The sequence below is a fragment of the Megalobrama amblycephala genome, linkage group LG5 (genome assembly GCF_018812025.1).
Source record: "Megalobrama amblycephala isolate DHTTF-2021 linkage group LG5, ASM1881202v1, whole genome shotgun sequence".
Classification (NCBI taxonomy): Eukaryota; Metazoa; Chordata; class Actinopteri; order Cypriniformes; family Xenocyprididae; genus Megalobrama; species Megalobrama amblycephala.
In genome coordinates, this window is record NC_063048.1 from 29,022,927 (window position 1) to 29,038,361 (window position 15,435).

The following is a 15,435-nucleotide window of genomic DNA, read 5'->3' on the forward strand; positions in this document are numbered from 1 at the left end:
CATAGATAGATAGATAGATAGATAGATAGATAGACAGACAGACAGACAGACAGACAGACAGACAGACAGGTAGACATAGATAGATAGATAGATAGATAGATAGATAGATAGATAGATAGATAGATAGATAGATAGACAGACAGACAGACAGACAGACAGACAGACAGGTAGACATAGATAGATAGATAGATAGATAGATAGCCAGCCAGCCAGACAGACATAGATAGATAGATAGATAGATAGATAGATAGATAGATAGATAGATAGATAGATAGACAGACAGACAGACAGACAGACAGACAGACAGACAGGTAGACATAGATAGATAGCCAGCCAGACAGACATAGATAGATAGATAGATAGATAGATAGACAGACAGACAGACAGACAGACAGGTAGACATAGATAGATAGATAGATAGATAGATAGATAGATAGACAGACAGACAGACAGACAGACAGACAGGTAGACATAGATAGATAGATAGATAGCCAGCCAGCCAGACAGACATAGATAGATAGATAGATAGATAGATAGATAGATAGATAGATAGACAGACAGACAGACAGACAGACAGACAGACAGGTAGACATAGATAGATAGACAGACAGACAGACAGACAGACAGGTAGACATAGATAGATAGATAGATAGATAGATAGATAGACAGACAGGTAGACATAGATAGATAGATAGATAGATAGATAGATAGATAGATAGATAGATAGATAGATAGATAGATAGATAGATAGATAGATAGATAGATAGATAGATAGCCAGCCAGACAGACAGACAGACAGACAGACATAGATAGATAGATAGATAGATAGATAGATAGATAGATAGATAGATAGATAGATAGATAGATAGATAGATAGATAGATAGATAGATTCTCGTCTTATTTTGTTGTTTTTATTTACTTATTCCAAGAAAGTTAGTACTCATAATCTTTTCTGAACTTTATACTCCCACACCAGAATGTTTTCCATGGCAGTCTGTCCTGTCTGCAATTTAAATAATGGCCTAAGGCGTTGACATGGACTCATCAAAATAATCTGAAGAGACCAAGAATCCATTAAAATATTACACACAGGTGGATGTCAACACTTACAGTACCACACATACCACAATAATGGTGACAAGTTATAATGAGCACTGAAACATTACCATTTAATAAAAGTACTGAAAGTGACAATAAATATAATACAATAGAACAGTAAATTGTAATTTGCATTGCTTTGCATACTGGGAACTCAACTTAACATAAAGTTTTACAAGTGTTCATTATTAGCTTTGTGATTTACTAACTAATGAAAAAAAAAAAGATTTAAGTGACTCAACCAATATAGCATTCGGTGTTGCTAATGGTGCCAAAATTATGCACCATACCTTTAAGCATTGATCGTGTGTAAGTCCCTCGTCGTGACACTGGGGAGGTTCTCTATAACCTTCACATTCAGTATTTATGACCCATAAAGAACCTTCATGAGTTCTTTATTTTCATGCAGTCCATCTGGTTACACACACACGGACAAAGAGGTGCTACGTGAGGTCCCTCACATCGATGAGTTGATGTGCCAAGTTTTTGTGAACCTTGCTCTTCTGTTCACAACCAAAGGGGCATGGAGATGCCAAGTGCCTGATTTCTCATGTCTGAAAGACTTGCAGTGTAGTAGCCGCCTTTGAATAAGCATGCCTTTATCCCTGACTGTCACTGAACTCTTACTGCATAACTAGACAGCATTTATGGCGACATAAGCATGTTCCAGAGTAGGCAGCAAAATTATGCTGTATAAGCTTAATTAAGACATAAGGCAGACGATTCCAGAATGCACTATAAGTTGAGCAAAAAACAAAACAAAATAAAAAAACATATCATTATTAACATTATTCAGTAAAAATGTTATTTATAAATTCATATATATTTTTAATTCAATACTTAAAATTATTCACAAAAAAATAGTTCCATCTAATAAGGAATTCTTGGTTTTGACACATATTTTTGTGATATTTTTTGCTTTTTGGAGAACCATGTTATTAGCTAATGCCAATGCTAATGCCAGAGTCTACAGTAAAGTCTCTATGTAAGTACAAATTAAAAGATTAGTTCACTTTCAAATCAAAATTAGCCCAAGCTTTACTCACTCTCAAGCCATCCTAGGTGTATATGACTTTCTTCTTTCTGATACAATCTGAGATATTTTAAAGGTCCCGTTTTTCGTGGTTTTTTGAAGCTTTGATAGCGTCCCTGAGAAGGCCAAACAAAGGTGATTGGACTGCGGGATGAAAATAACAGCGTTTCGACGACATGGCGACAAACACACTCTACAAACGCAACTCTTGTGTATTCCTGTGGGCGGAGGTTAGTCAAAAAACTGTTTTGGTGACGTCATTAAAGAAGGAAGTAGAGGGATGTAGTCCAAACTGGCTGTTCGATGTAGGCGACTTCTGTTAAATAAAATATCTCGCTTGGCATTGAACTTTGAGCTTTAAATTTTTATTTATAAAAGATTTTATTTATACTCTAACAACAACATTACACACTAACTAAAGTTTGAAACATGGGATCACGAAGAACGGGACCTTTAATAAATATCCTGACGCATCCGAGCTTTATAATGGCAGTGAACAGGGGTCACGAGTATGAGCTGAAGAAAGTGTCTCCATCCACATCCATCACAAACGTACTCCACACGGCACCGGGGGGGTTAATAAAGACCTTTTGAAGCAAAGCGATGCGTTTGACGTTGCGTTATGAAGTAATATAGCTTCTGCCAGACCGCCTTCCGTATTCAAGTTACGAAGAAAGTGTAAACTGTCGTTGCATCAGTTACACTTTTTCCGCAAGTTGAATAGGGAAGGCATAGGACATAGCATAAGCTCTTTAAACTGTGAGAGTTTTACACTTTCTTCATTCATTGAATACGGAAGGCGGTCTGGAGGAAGCTAGATATTTTACTTCATAACTTGTTAAATATGTTTTTTTTTTTTTTTTTTTTTTTACACAAACGCATCGTTTCACTTCAGAAGGCTTTTATTAACCCCCGGAGCCGTGTGGAGTACGTTTATGATGGGTGTGGATGGAGACACATTCTCCAGCTCATACTCGTGAACCCTGTTCACTGCCATTATAAAGCTCTGATGCATCAGGATATTTATTCAAATATCTTCGACTCTGTTCTTCAGAAAGAAGAAAGTCAGACAGGATGGCTTGAGGGTGAATAAAGCTTGGGCTAATTTTTAATTTGAAAGTGAACTAATCCTTTAATGGTGAAACTGATTTTACCAAGTTCAACATGTTCCTGGATCAGCATCTTATTGGATGTTTGGATGTTATTGATCAATATATTAACGCGTATTGACGATATTATTGGATGTTATTGATCAACATCTTATTGGAATATTGGTCCTAGAACAATATTCAAATCAACCAATCAGATTTGAGGGACACGTTTACAGTTTATGTCAAGTTTAGGCTTACAACCAGGATTAGGTGCTTCTACTGTACATCATTTCCCTCTGATTTTAGGGATACCTTATGGGTAAGGCTAGGTTTTGGGATAGGGATAGGGTTAGGGCTAAATTTTCAGACAGGAATGTTGCTTCAGGATCAATAAAATATGTTCACCCAGGAACATGTCTTACGTGGCAAAATCACAGTGACCTGTTCTCATTAAGTTATTAAAATGTAATTTTTTTAAAGTTCTCTGATAGAACATTGAACAGAACATTGAAAGTTCTGCATTTCCATCTGTGTTTTATAGGGTTAATGGAAATACTTACTCTTTACTGTAAATGTCTCAGTAAATTCCCTCTTTTTAGAATAAAAATTGCAAACACAGTTATCACATTTACCCCGCAGAATTTCCCTTCCACTTTCACAATGAACTAGTCTTGCTGAAATGGCTTGGCCTTTAAACTCTGAATAACTCTGTGAATGGAGAAGGGCCCAGATCCTTTTTATTGCCTAATCGTGACCCTAGTTTTTCTCATTTATATAGGCTGTAATTAACTGACTACAAAATTGTGCAAAGAGCCTGTAGCAATATTTGCAGTAAGCTATTACAATTAAAAATTTAGCATTAGAATTAACATCCCTGGATTGAACTTTAGTGAGAGAACTCAAATATCCAAATTGTCAGTGTTGTCAAATTGACAACTTTACATTTCAAGTTGACTACTTGAAGCTTAAACACTTGTTTTACAGTGTAGTAGTATATAGCATACAGTAGTACAATATAGCAGAATATATCTCAGAAAAAAAGGTTTTGGAGACTTATGTGATGAATTAAATTCTCAAACACTGTTTTATATTTCCCCCATATTTCCCATCCCAAAGTATTGCATGCCATATCCCTCATGGCACTGACTTAAAACCACAACAATTCCTGCATTTTTCTGGTTTATACAAAGAAAGAAAAAACATGCTGTTTATCATAGGCTCAATTGAAAATAACCGCAGAGGGAGATGGACCAATGGGAAAATAAATGGCTAAATCTCTACAGGAAGCATATTTTGAACTTGAACAGACGCACACTTACAGGAATATGATATGGCTCAGCTTCTTGTCCTGGCACACATTAGAGAAAGACTTTTACAGAGTAAATGTCCTGTAAAAACACAGAATAAGAAACATGCATTGTTCTTTCTTGCCACCAGAGAGGGCTGTTGTTTAAAGGCCCTGTCATTTAAATCAGTAATTCCCCACTGAAAAATCCAGCATTGCAGGTCACATATGTTTTGCATGCTGGGACCAGCGTGGGATGTCGGTTGCTGGTTTGCTTGTCACCAGCATGGGAAGCGGGAATGAATGTGGACCAGCTTCACCATCTCAGTTTTGCTTGAGAACAGCATGACCAGCCTGGACCAACATGCTGGTTTATTAAAAAATGGGCCCAAGAAGCCGTGGTTTACAACGAATTTAGAACAGCTAAGGGGCATTGTTTGGCACAACGTGGAGCGGAGCTATTCTAAATTCACTGTAAAACATGGCTTCACAGGGCTTACTGCTTTTATAAAACGGTTAACACACAACACATATATTTGAGGCAAAATATGTAGGCTACTAAAATGTTACTTTTTTATCCTTCACACACATACATCTACTTATCTCTCAGCAAAGTACTCTATAAACAGAACGGTTTGCGGCATTAAACAGTGTTACTCGATGAACATACAGTAGGCCTACCATGAAAAAGAAGACTTTTAAATAATATTTTATTCCCTCTGCACTTCAGAAACTGTGGGCCAGAGATGTTCACGAGTCTTTTATCTGGAGTCCGAGTCAAGTCTGAAGTCTTTATCACTGAAGTCTGAGTCAAGTCTGGAGTCGTTTGTCACGAGTCCGAGTCGAGTCTCAAGTCATAAAAAAAAAAAAAAAAAATCTCATAATCAAATCCTATGTTTTATCCTAGTTGTAATATACAGACAAAATTATATGATCTTTCTCTAATCTGTTTTATTTAAAATTAAGATCCTATGATGTAAGGGATAATGTACATCCACAAGATGGCGCCAGTGAGTCACGGTTTGTTATACAGCAGATTGTTATACAGCTTCGTTGTTATTGACAACAGTCATTATCAGAAAATATCAAACCTCGGAACGTTTAAGAATGTCAATTGAAAACTCTACACATGCTGAATGTGATACATTAAAATATGAGCTTTAAGTAATAAATGGATTAACATCTCTTTCTATCTCTCTCTTGAGTCGTTTTTAAAATATTCTGAGTCTTTTGTGCCGAGTCGAGTCAAGTCTGAAGTCATTTCAGGTCGAGTCTGAGTCTGAAGTCTGTTAAAATGCAACTCGAGTGCGACTCGAGTCCGAGTCTCTAACTCGAGTGCCCATCTCTGCTGTGGGCCTTCCACACACACATGAACACACATCAGCGTATCTCCTGTATGAGAAGACAGCCATTTGTAGTGGTGTCCGAACCATAGTGGACGTTATCAAGAGCACTTATTCAATCCTATAATGCACCACAATAATGAGTGTGCAACTTATGTACGCTCAACGGCCAGAGAATACCCATAATGCACTATGAGGGTCCTGAATCATCCATCCATCTATTTTCCAAACCACTGGTCCAATGTGGGTCCAGCATAATATATATGAGCCTTTTGAATGCGACATATGGGAAAACAAAAAAGGTCGGAAAGCACTGCTTTATGAAGATTAAACAATTTTTCGTCAATCTGATAAAAAAATGATGTGCATGTTCACACAATTTTTTCTTTTATCATGGCCTTTATTTATACTCTATAGTATAGATCATATTATAATCTCTTTTTTTTTCTTCACTTTTTTTGCAGAGTTCTTCCTTAGTAAATGTAAACGGCACTAAAGGTAAGAGAATCACCTCGTGACATAAAACATATCAAATACATAAACATCAATGTACTGGGTTTATCTTGCCGCACCTACATTTTTGCATTTTTTTTTAGATGATACATACATAGAAGAAAAGGTTCTATATTGAAGCTTAAAGAGTTCCGTTAGGCGCTTCACATATAGAGCCTTTTGGGTGTTCCCATCATGATATAATTTTATGGAATTAATTTAGTTTTTATTGGCATAAAGGTACTTTAAAAAAAAATAAAAAAATAAATGATTCTCACTTTTTGTCTTTGTTATGAGGATTAGACAGATGAAAAATTTATATTTTTCAGAAACTCCTACAAAGGGGACTGTACATTATACTTAACTTACAAAGTCCCTTTACTTGCCATGTGTTTTTTGTTTAGTAGAGTTTTTTTTAAAGAAATTTGCTGTCAAATAAATATTTATAGCCTCTTTATTTCAAATGTAAGAGAGAAGCTGACACTAATAGCGAGAGTAATATGGCAATAAAAATTCAAAGTTGGTAATAAAGAGCCGTTTCTCTGCAAGACCACATAGGACATTCTGTTTTGAGAAATCCTGATAAATGAAAAACAGGAAATTCACACACGCACTGCAGAGATTTTTCTTATTGTCTTTCCCAGAGATTTTGTAAATCAAACTTCTGCATGTATAGTTTTCTGCATGTATAAATGTGGGTCATGTATACATTAGAACAAATGTAATAAGAACAAAAGTATCTTGAGATGAAACTATATGAAGCAGCGTGTGAGGTTCAGACTTTTAGTAACTATGATTCTAGTCTAATGAGGCACATTGTTATTGGTTAATTATGGATTCTGTGACAAGTTCTCATCTCAAATGAATGACTAGCATGTTTATACATTTAACAATAGCTTATCTATTGCTCAGTGATTGCTTGCATTCTTGCACTCTTTTAAATGTGATTGTCTCATATTTCTTTTGCTGTGTTGCAGTGATGCTCTTTCAAGAGGTTTGGGGGAAAAGCTTCTGCCGCACTATAGAGAAGCTAGTGGAAGTCGTTCAGGAGTACCCTGGGGAGGTGGAGCACATTTTCAGCCCCGCATGTGTGCCATTGGTCCGCTGCGCTGGTTGCTGTGGAGATGAGAACCTGGAGTGTCACCCTACGCTCACTTCTAACACCACTATGCAAGTAAGAACAACAATACTGTTTCAAAAGAAGCACAAAAGTTCTTATGATAATTGTGACTTTATAATAATATCTCACAGTTGTGACTGTCTTATTTTCACATTTATCTAAAAATTACTTTTTTTCACTCTGGGAAGGAAACTGGCTTCCACATGTACTTAGACATTTGATTCCTCTAAATATTATATTATATTAGACACTCACCAGCCCCTTTATTCGGTTCACCTTGCTAGTACCTGGTTGGACCCCCTTTTGCCCTCAGAACTGCTTTAATTCTTTGAGGCATACATTCAACAAGGTCCTGGAAACATTCCTCAGAGAATTGTCAATACTGACATGATAACATCACACAGTTGCTGCAGATTTGTCAGCCGCACTTCCATGATTCGAATCTCCCATTCCACCACATCCCAAAGGTGCTCTATTGGATTGAGATCTGGTGACTGGAGGCCATTTGCGTATAGTCAACTCATTGTCATGTTCAAGAAACTAGTTTGAGATGATTTGAGCATTGTTATGGTGTGTTATCCTGCTGGAAGTAGCCATCAGAAGATGGGTACATGTGGTCATAAACATTATGCATTTAAATGATACTCAGTTGGTACAAAGGGGCCCAAAGTGTGCCAAGAAAATATATACAAGGCAGGATGGATCCATGCTTTCATGTTGTTTACGCCATATTCTGACTCATCAAATCGAGTTAATGTCATCACCAGGCAACACTTTTCTAATCTTCTATCCAATTTTGGTGTGCCCATGCAAACTGTAGCCTCAATTTCCTGTTTTTAGCTGACAGGAGTGGCACCCGGTGTGTCTTCTGCTGCTGTAGCCCAATTGCTTCAAGGTTCAACGTGTTGTGCGTTCAGAGATGCTCTTCTGAAGACCTTGGTTGTAACAATTGATTATTTGTGTGACTGTTGCCTTTCTATCAGCTTGAACCAGTCAGGCCATTCTCCTCTGACCTCTGGCATAAACAGGGCATTTTTGCCCACAGAACTGCTACTCAATGGATATTCTCTTTTTTCTGACCATTTTATGTATCTCCTGCGTGTTTATTACTTGGAGCAGGAGCAGATGACAACCTGATAGACCTGTGGGCCACAGATCCAGTTCCCTCCCAAGTCCCCACCCTCGAACCTACTCTTTTCCTGCCTGTCCCATCCAGCTGTCTGGATGCTCCGGTCCTCTCTGGAGACCTTCCTCCTCTGATAGTCCTGCCCGACTTCCTGGTTCCATTTTCTTTTGCTGGTTCCGTCCAGTCCCCTAGATGCACCGGCTTCACCTGTGTCTTCCTGCTCCTCTGCTCTGCTCCCACCGCTAGCTCTATGCATCTCTTTAGCTCTGCTTCAGGCTTCCCCTGCACCAGCTCAGTGTGACGCTGAGTCCCTGGCTGCACCTCAGGCCTCCAGGCTCATGTCTCCACCTCGGCCTGTCAGCCCTTCAGTTCTGCACCGGCTCTGCGCTCCCTTGACTTCACCATGCTCCGTCAGCCCTTGGACTCCCCCGGGCTCCCTCGTCCCTCTGGCTCAGCCTCAGTCAGTTGTCACTCTGCCATGAACTTCTGGGTCTCCGGCTGTGCCTCGACCCTCCACCCCTTCGGCTCCACCAGCTTCTCCTTCTGTCTGGCTTCCCCGTCATCCTCACTCCCTCCGTCATTGCCCCGGTCTGCTGAGCCTCCGTCTCCGCCTTGGCTCCGCGAGTCAGTAGCTCCAACTTGGGCTTCCGGGCTGTGGATGTCGCCCTGGTCCATCAGCCTCTCTGCTCCCCTAGATAGTCCCTGGTTCTGCCTGGGCCTTCAGCCAAAGCTTCACCGTCTGCTCCACCATGGTGTCTATCCCTAATGACTCCTCCTCTTCCCTGCCCATCACCCCTCCCCCTCTCCTCAGGTGTACTTGTTACGGCATGAGGATGTGCCTTCCAGGAGGGAGGAGTACTGTCATGGTTATGGACTTTTATTCTGTTTTGTTTAATTCCTGTTTCACTGCTTAGTTCAGTTTAGGTTTTCTTGGTTACTGATTATCTCCTTGTTTGTTTCTATGGTTACATATAATTATCACCTGTCAGTCATTATGTTCATCTTGTATTTAATTCCCTGTTTTGTTCGGTCCCTTGTCAGTTCTCATCATATTTTATGTGGTTTGCGTTTTTGCCTGTTTCCCTGAATATATTCTGCATGTTTATTACTTGGAATAAAGACTTTGTTTGTTAACTCTATCGCCGCTTGTGCTGCATACCATATCTGTCACTATTATATTATATTATATTATATTATATTTATTATATTATATTATATTATATTATATTATATTATATTATATTATATTATATTATATTATATTATATTATATTATATTATATTATATTATATTATATTATATTATATTATATTATATTATATTATATAAAATGGCCTTGATTGTTGGAGGTAACTTTGGCATTATTTTTTGTTTTTCACTAAAGTAATACCTGTAACTATATCTGTAGAATTACATTGTTTTGTCTGTGTCAGGCACACAGTTGCGATGGATATTAACATTATGACTTTTTCAGTTATTAAAGATTAAGCCAGCAGAGCAGGGCCAGGAATATGTGGAGATGACCTTTGTGGAGCACAAAGCCTGTGAATGTAGGTAAGGAAAAGATCAATTCATTTTTGTAACCGCATGTTTTGCATACAGCTATTTTGTGATACAGCCGTGTATTGTTATTACAGATATGTATATTGAACATAAATGTGGAATGTTTTTAATATTCTGGATAAACTGAATAGTCCCTCCACTTTTCTTTTTGTCACTGCATGATTTCTCTTACATTGTGATGCCAAGACAAAGAAAACGTACAACAAAACAAGACAGGTAACAAGTCACACTACAATTATACACAATTACATTTTGGTATACAAACAAATTGGATTACAGTGATTATTCATTTTGTTGTAGATGGAAACCCAGAAATAGAGGGAGAAAAAGAAAGGAGAAACAGAGAACAAAAGACTGTGATAGGTAAGTTCAATATTGATGGTTTTACATTAGCTTGTAGCTAAACTACCAATGCAATACTCTAATAAGCATAGATATGCATAAAGTACATAGTACATATAAAGGGTTCATTTACCCAAAAATGAAATTTCCGTCATTAATTACTCACTCTCGTGTCGTTCCACACCTGTAAGACCTTTGTTCATCTTCGGAACACAAATTAAGATATATTTGATGAAATCCGAGGGTTTCTGAACTACCCATAGACAGCAACATCATTGCAACTTTTAAGGCCCAGAAAGGTAGTAAAGACATTGTTAAAACATTCAACGTGACTACAGTGATTCAACCTTAACGTTATGAAGCGACGAGAATACTATGTGTACAAAAACAAAACAAAAATAACGACTTTATTCAACAATTTCTTCTCTTCCCTGTCATTTTCCTACGCTGTTGACATTGTAAACACAGTGCAGGGCTTCCGGGTTCTACGTCAGAACGCCGGCTCAGTATTGGCCGATGCTGCACATGTGAGCATCACGAAGCATGTGTGTGATGCTGACACAGGAGCCGGTCAATAATGAGTCAGCGTTCTGACGTAGAACCCAGAAGTGGGTCGAAGCCAACGCCACCCACTTTACTTTCCATGCCACTGATCCTGTTATCAGCAAGATTTCTTTTGTAATTTTGTCTGGCTCAATCAGACAGTGGGTGGCCGGAGTTAGTGTAAATAGCACATGTCAACAAGGTGGGCTATTTGCACTTGGGTTTAAATGGACACTTCAGTCAATTTTTACACTTAAAGTCAACATGAAATGTAAGTTGCAATAGTGTTTTTTTTCCCTATTGTGATGTATATCTGAGTGAAACGGTAGGACGTGACAGTATTTTATCTGTGGGGCACTGATTGGATCATTGGATGGTTGTGGTTTGCTATTGGTGGATCTCATGTGAGTGACAGGTTGTCCCGCCCTCATGCCAGTAAACATCATCAGAGAAGAAAAGCGATGATGCTGCAAGAGGGAGGGGTAGTTATTTTGATTAAAGATTACGAGGGCACGTTATTTAAAAAATAATGATGTGCATGGATAAACCATTATAATACTGCAATGTTCCATAAAAAAATGTAAATTTTGATTTCATGGTGACTTTAAAGCCAGTTATTTCAGACATCATCTCTCTAGGTTCTGAAACAAAGCTGAAATGAAGTCTCCACATTTCAGAGACATTTTGATAAGAACAGGGTTTTTTAGATCACAAGGACAAAGAGAGCACTGTTTTCTGAGCGTAAGCAGCACATTTACGCTGATATGTGCTCTATTACAGGTGCCAGCCTCCCCGTAGGTAAATGCTGTCTCGCCGTGATGCCAGCCAATCACGCGCACCCGCCCCCTTCTGTGCGACCCTCACCATCATCATCATTCACTTATGGATACTGCCACTGCTCTGCACCCCACGATCCTAGATGCAGAGTTGTTATGGTGACGGGGCTTCTGTCAGCAGTGATCTATACAGGAAACTCCTGTTGTGCTAGTCTCTACAGAAGAAAAACAACAGAAGACCAAACCTAAAATCTGAGACTGACTTAAACCCAAAGGACTTATATTATTATAATATAATAAGATTGTTATTTTATTGTGTTATATTAATAACATTAGTAGAAGTCAAGTAGTATAGTAGAAGTAGTAGTGTAACTGGTTTAGCTGCCAACTTTTCCAAGTCTTCCCCCTTATTTATTAAAATCCACCGAACTGGTTGTGTTCCATTAATCAATATATTAACAAAGCCATTTTGTATTTGTTCATAAGAGGAACCACAGAACAAACAATGCCAAAGATATTCTATTTTCATCTGTCTTTAGATTCTATATCACAACTAAGCCTAGACTGTATTACAGTTTAATCATGTGAAAACCGTGTTAGGTCATGTTTTCATATGTAGTATTTTCTGTTTGCTTATTTTAAAGCTTCTTTGTGGGTTTAGACCTAGACTTGAGCATCAAATAAGTGGATTGACATACTGACCTCTAGTGGTAATAATAAAATAATTACATTTACAAAGCGTTCTTCAAATAATAATACTGATCTAAAAGTCATCCTGTTATAATATATATATCATTATAGTATTTCAGCTTTGGTAATAATAAAAGATTTGATGTGTGCACTGTGTAAGGACAAAGACTTTGCTCTGAAAGGGCCAGTCAACAGGAACCGAGACAGACGTTCATCACGATGTGAGTGAATGTTGGTGTATTGTATTGTTTTGTCAGTGAAAATGACTGAATTTCCTACACTTTGGAATTAAACCAAAGAAGCATTATTATCTATGCTGCTGACGGAGTGTAGGGCCCTAAATATAAATGCAATATTTTTCACCAAAGGGCTATTTAATTCCCAATGTATAAAAATGTTGTATGTTTTTCAAAATACTGTTAATATCTATTAATATTATACAAATTTAAGAGTAACTTTCAGAATAGAGTGACTATTGTTTGTTATTTCTGATTATCATTAAAAATATTTTGTGAAACATTTGGTGTGTGTGATTTATGAGGACACAAATTTGTTCAATGACATGGGTATTACACAGGTATTATGACGCAAACATGAAATATGAGGAAATTTCATGAGTCCTCATATTTAAAATAGCTTTAAAAATGTTTTTATTAAAAATGTAAAAATGCAGAATGTTTTCTGAGATGGGTAGTTTTAGGGATAGTGTAGGGGGAGAGAATGTACAGTTTACCATTACGCCTATGGAATGTCCTCACTATTCATAGAAACAAACGTGTGTGTGTGTGTGTGTGTGTGGTCTTGGTATTCCCTACATTATGGGGACCAAATATCCACACAAGGATAGTAATACCAGTAATTTTCGACCTTGTGGGGACATTTTTTTTTTTTTTTGGTCCTCATAAGGAAAACAGCTTATTAATCATTCTAAATGAAGTTTTCAAAAATGTTCTTAATTTTTATTTAAAATAAATGCCTCTCTGAGTTGATATGAGATGGGAAAAGAGAGAAGAATGAGTTCAGAAAATGGTGGATTTGAACTCGCTTTACTTTCCATGCCACTGATCCTGTTATTAGCAAGATTTCTGTTGTAATATTGCCTGGCTCAATCAGACAATTGGTGGGCAGAGTTAGTGTAAATAGTGCCTGAAAATGTAGAAAGATTTCTGTGAGGGTTGTGTTTAGGGGTAGGTTTAGGGTTTGGGAGAATATACAGTCTGTATAGTATAAAAATCATGATGTCAATGGAAAGTCCCTATAAAACATGGAAACCCAGTGTGTGTGTGTGTGTGTGTGCGGTTTTGTGACATATCAGGACACAAAAGTGTATAATGACATAGGTATTACAAGAAGAGGTGACTTATGAGGACATTACCCCATGTCCCCACTTTTCAAAAGGCTTATAAATCATACAGAATGAGTTTTTGTGAGAAAGTAAAAATGTGCACAGTTTCCTGTGATGGGTAGTGTAGGGGATAGAAAATACGGTTTGTACAGTATAAAAACCATTACGCCAATGGAATGTTCCCACAATTCACAAAAACAAACCTGTGTGTGTGTGTCTGTCTATGTGCGTGTCATTTTGACCAAAGAGTGGAAGGTGTTGTCCAGTGTTGGGGAAAGTTACTTTTAAAAGTAATGCACTACAATATTGCGTTACTCCCTAAAAAAGTAACTAATTGCGTTACTTCGTTACTTTTTATGAAAAGTAATCCGTTACATTACTTTTGCGTTACTTTTTCTCACTGGGGCTGGGCTTGTTTGTTTTTTAATAACAACAAAAAAGTTCTATTTTTGGCAAAAAGGCCCTTTCACACCAAAAGTGAAATGAATAAGCCTCAGGCTGAAGGAAATGCATATTTACACCTGTACAGTAGAGGGCGCAGCTCAAACAAACCTTTCAGCTGTGCTGCCATTCTGGATTAAAGAAGAATTGGATACAGGAGAAGGAAGTTCTAGTTCTTATTTCTAAATCTAATCTAAAGTATTTCTGCTTATTAGTATGGTTGAATTAGGTATACTGAAGGTCAGCAGCAAAGACATCGGTTAATAATTGAGATTAAATACATAAAGTATATTTGTGTAATTTAATATAGTTAATTATTACAGGTTTGCAAAAATTCTGAGATTGCATTTCACTGTTTTTATTCATTTTGAGGAATACTGAATGTTTTCGTGCAAGTGAGATGAGTAAATGCATGTTCACATTTAGTCTAAAACTACAATAACCATCATGCTTACACAGAGCACACAACACCTCTGCACTTTATTTCTCTCAACATGGGGACAACATGTCAGTCAATAAATGTGAAAAAGTAACTTGCGTTTCTTATTTTAAAAAGTAACTTAGATATTTTGTTGTAAATTGAAAAAGTAATGCGTTTCTTTACCAGTTACTTCAAAAAGTAATCTGATTACATAACTCAAGTTACTTGCGTTACCCCCAACACTGGTGTTGTCTATGATTTATGTAATTTAGATATACAGTATTTAAAGAATATATACTTATTAAAATGTAACTTTAAGTTAACAAATATTAAATACAGTTAACACATCTAATTGAAAATAAGATTTAAAATTTATTTTAAAATGTTTTCAGATATTAAAGTCACACTTTAATAATATGTCTCATATTATTAAATATGTATTTAATTCATATACAGTAAAGCATATTAAGAGTTCATTTAAAGGGTAAATGGATCTGTTCTTGTGCCACATTCTGCACATCGTCAATAAATTAAACAAAACAGTCAATAAAGCCAATAAAAGATTTTTTTTAGAATGTTTGATCTGTTTCAAGTTTCAGGTTATTTTCATGTATCCAGTATCCAAATTCCAGTTGATTTGATCTATCTGATTTCCATTTGAATACAATACATATTCTGGCAGTCAGTAATAGTATTGTTGGCGTTCTTCTATGACTCTTCCTGA

The 15,435-nt window shown here is 37.1% G+C and overlaps 1 protein-coding gene across 2 annotated transcripts in view; it reads left to right on the plus strand.

Annotated features, from left to right (window-relative positions):
- Positions 1–13,010, plus strand: part of pgfb (placental growth factor b) — a 33,051-nt gene extending 20,041 nt beyond the window's left edge. Inside the window, exons 2-7 of one of the 2 annotated variants that reach the window (XM_048191700.1) lie at positions 6,316–6,349; positions 7,321–7,517; positions 10,065–10,140; positions 10,340–10,369; positions 10,454–10,516; positions 11,819–13,010. In XM_048191700.1, coding sequence (XP_048047657.1) covers positions 6,316–6,349; positions 7,321–7,517; positions 10,065–10,140; positions 10,340–10,369; positions 10,454–10,516; positions 11,819–12,063 — 645 coding nt within the window. In that variant the 3' untranslated portion in view covers positions 12,064–13,010. Of the gene's footprint in view, positions 1–6,315; positions 6,350–7,320; positions 7,518–10,064; positions 10,145–10,339; positions 10,370–10,453; positions 10,517–11,818 lie in introns of both variants that reach the window. The other variant, XM_048191701.1, reaches the window with a different exon arrangement.
- Positions 13,011–15,435: the final 2,425 nt, after the last annotated feature.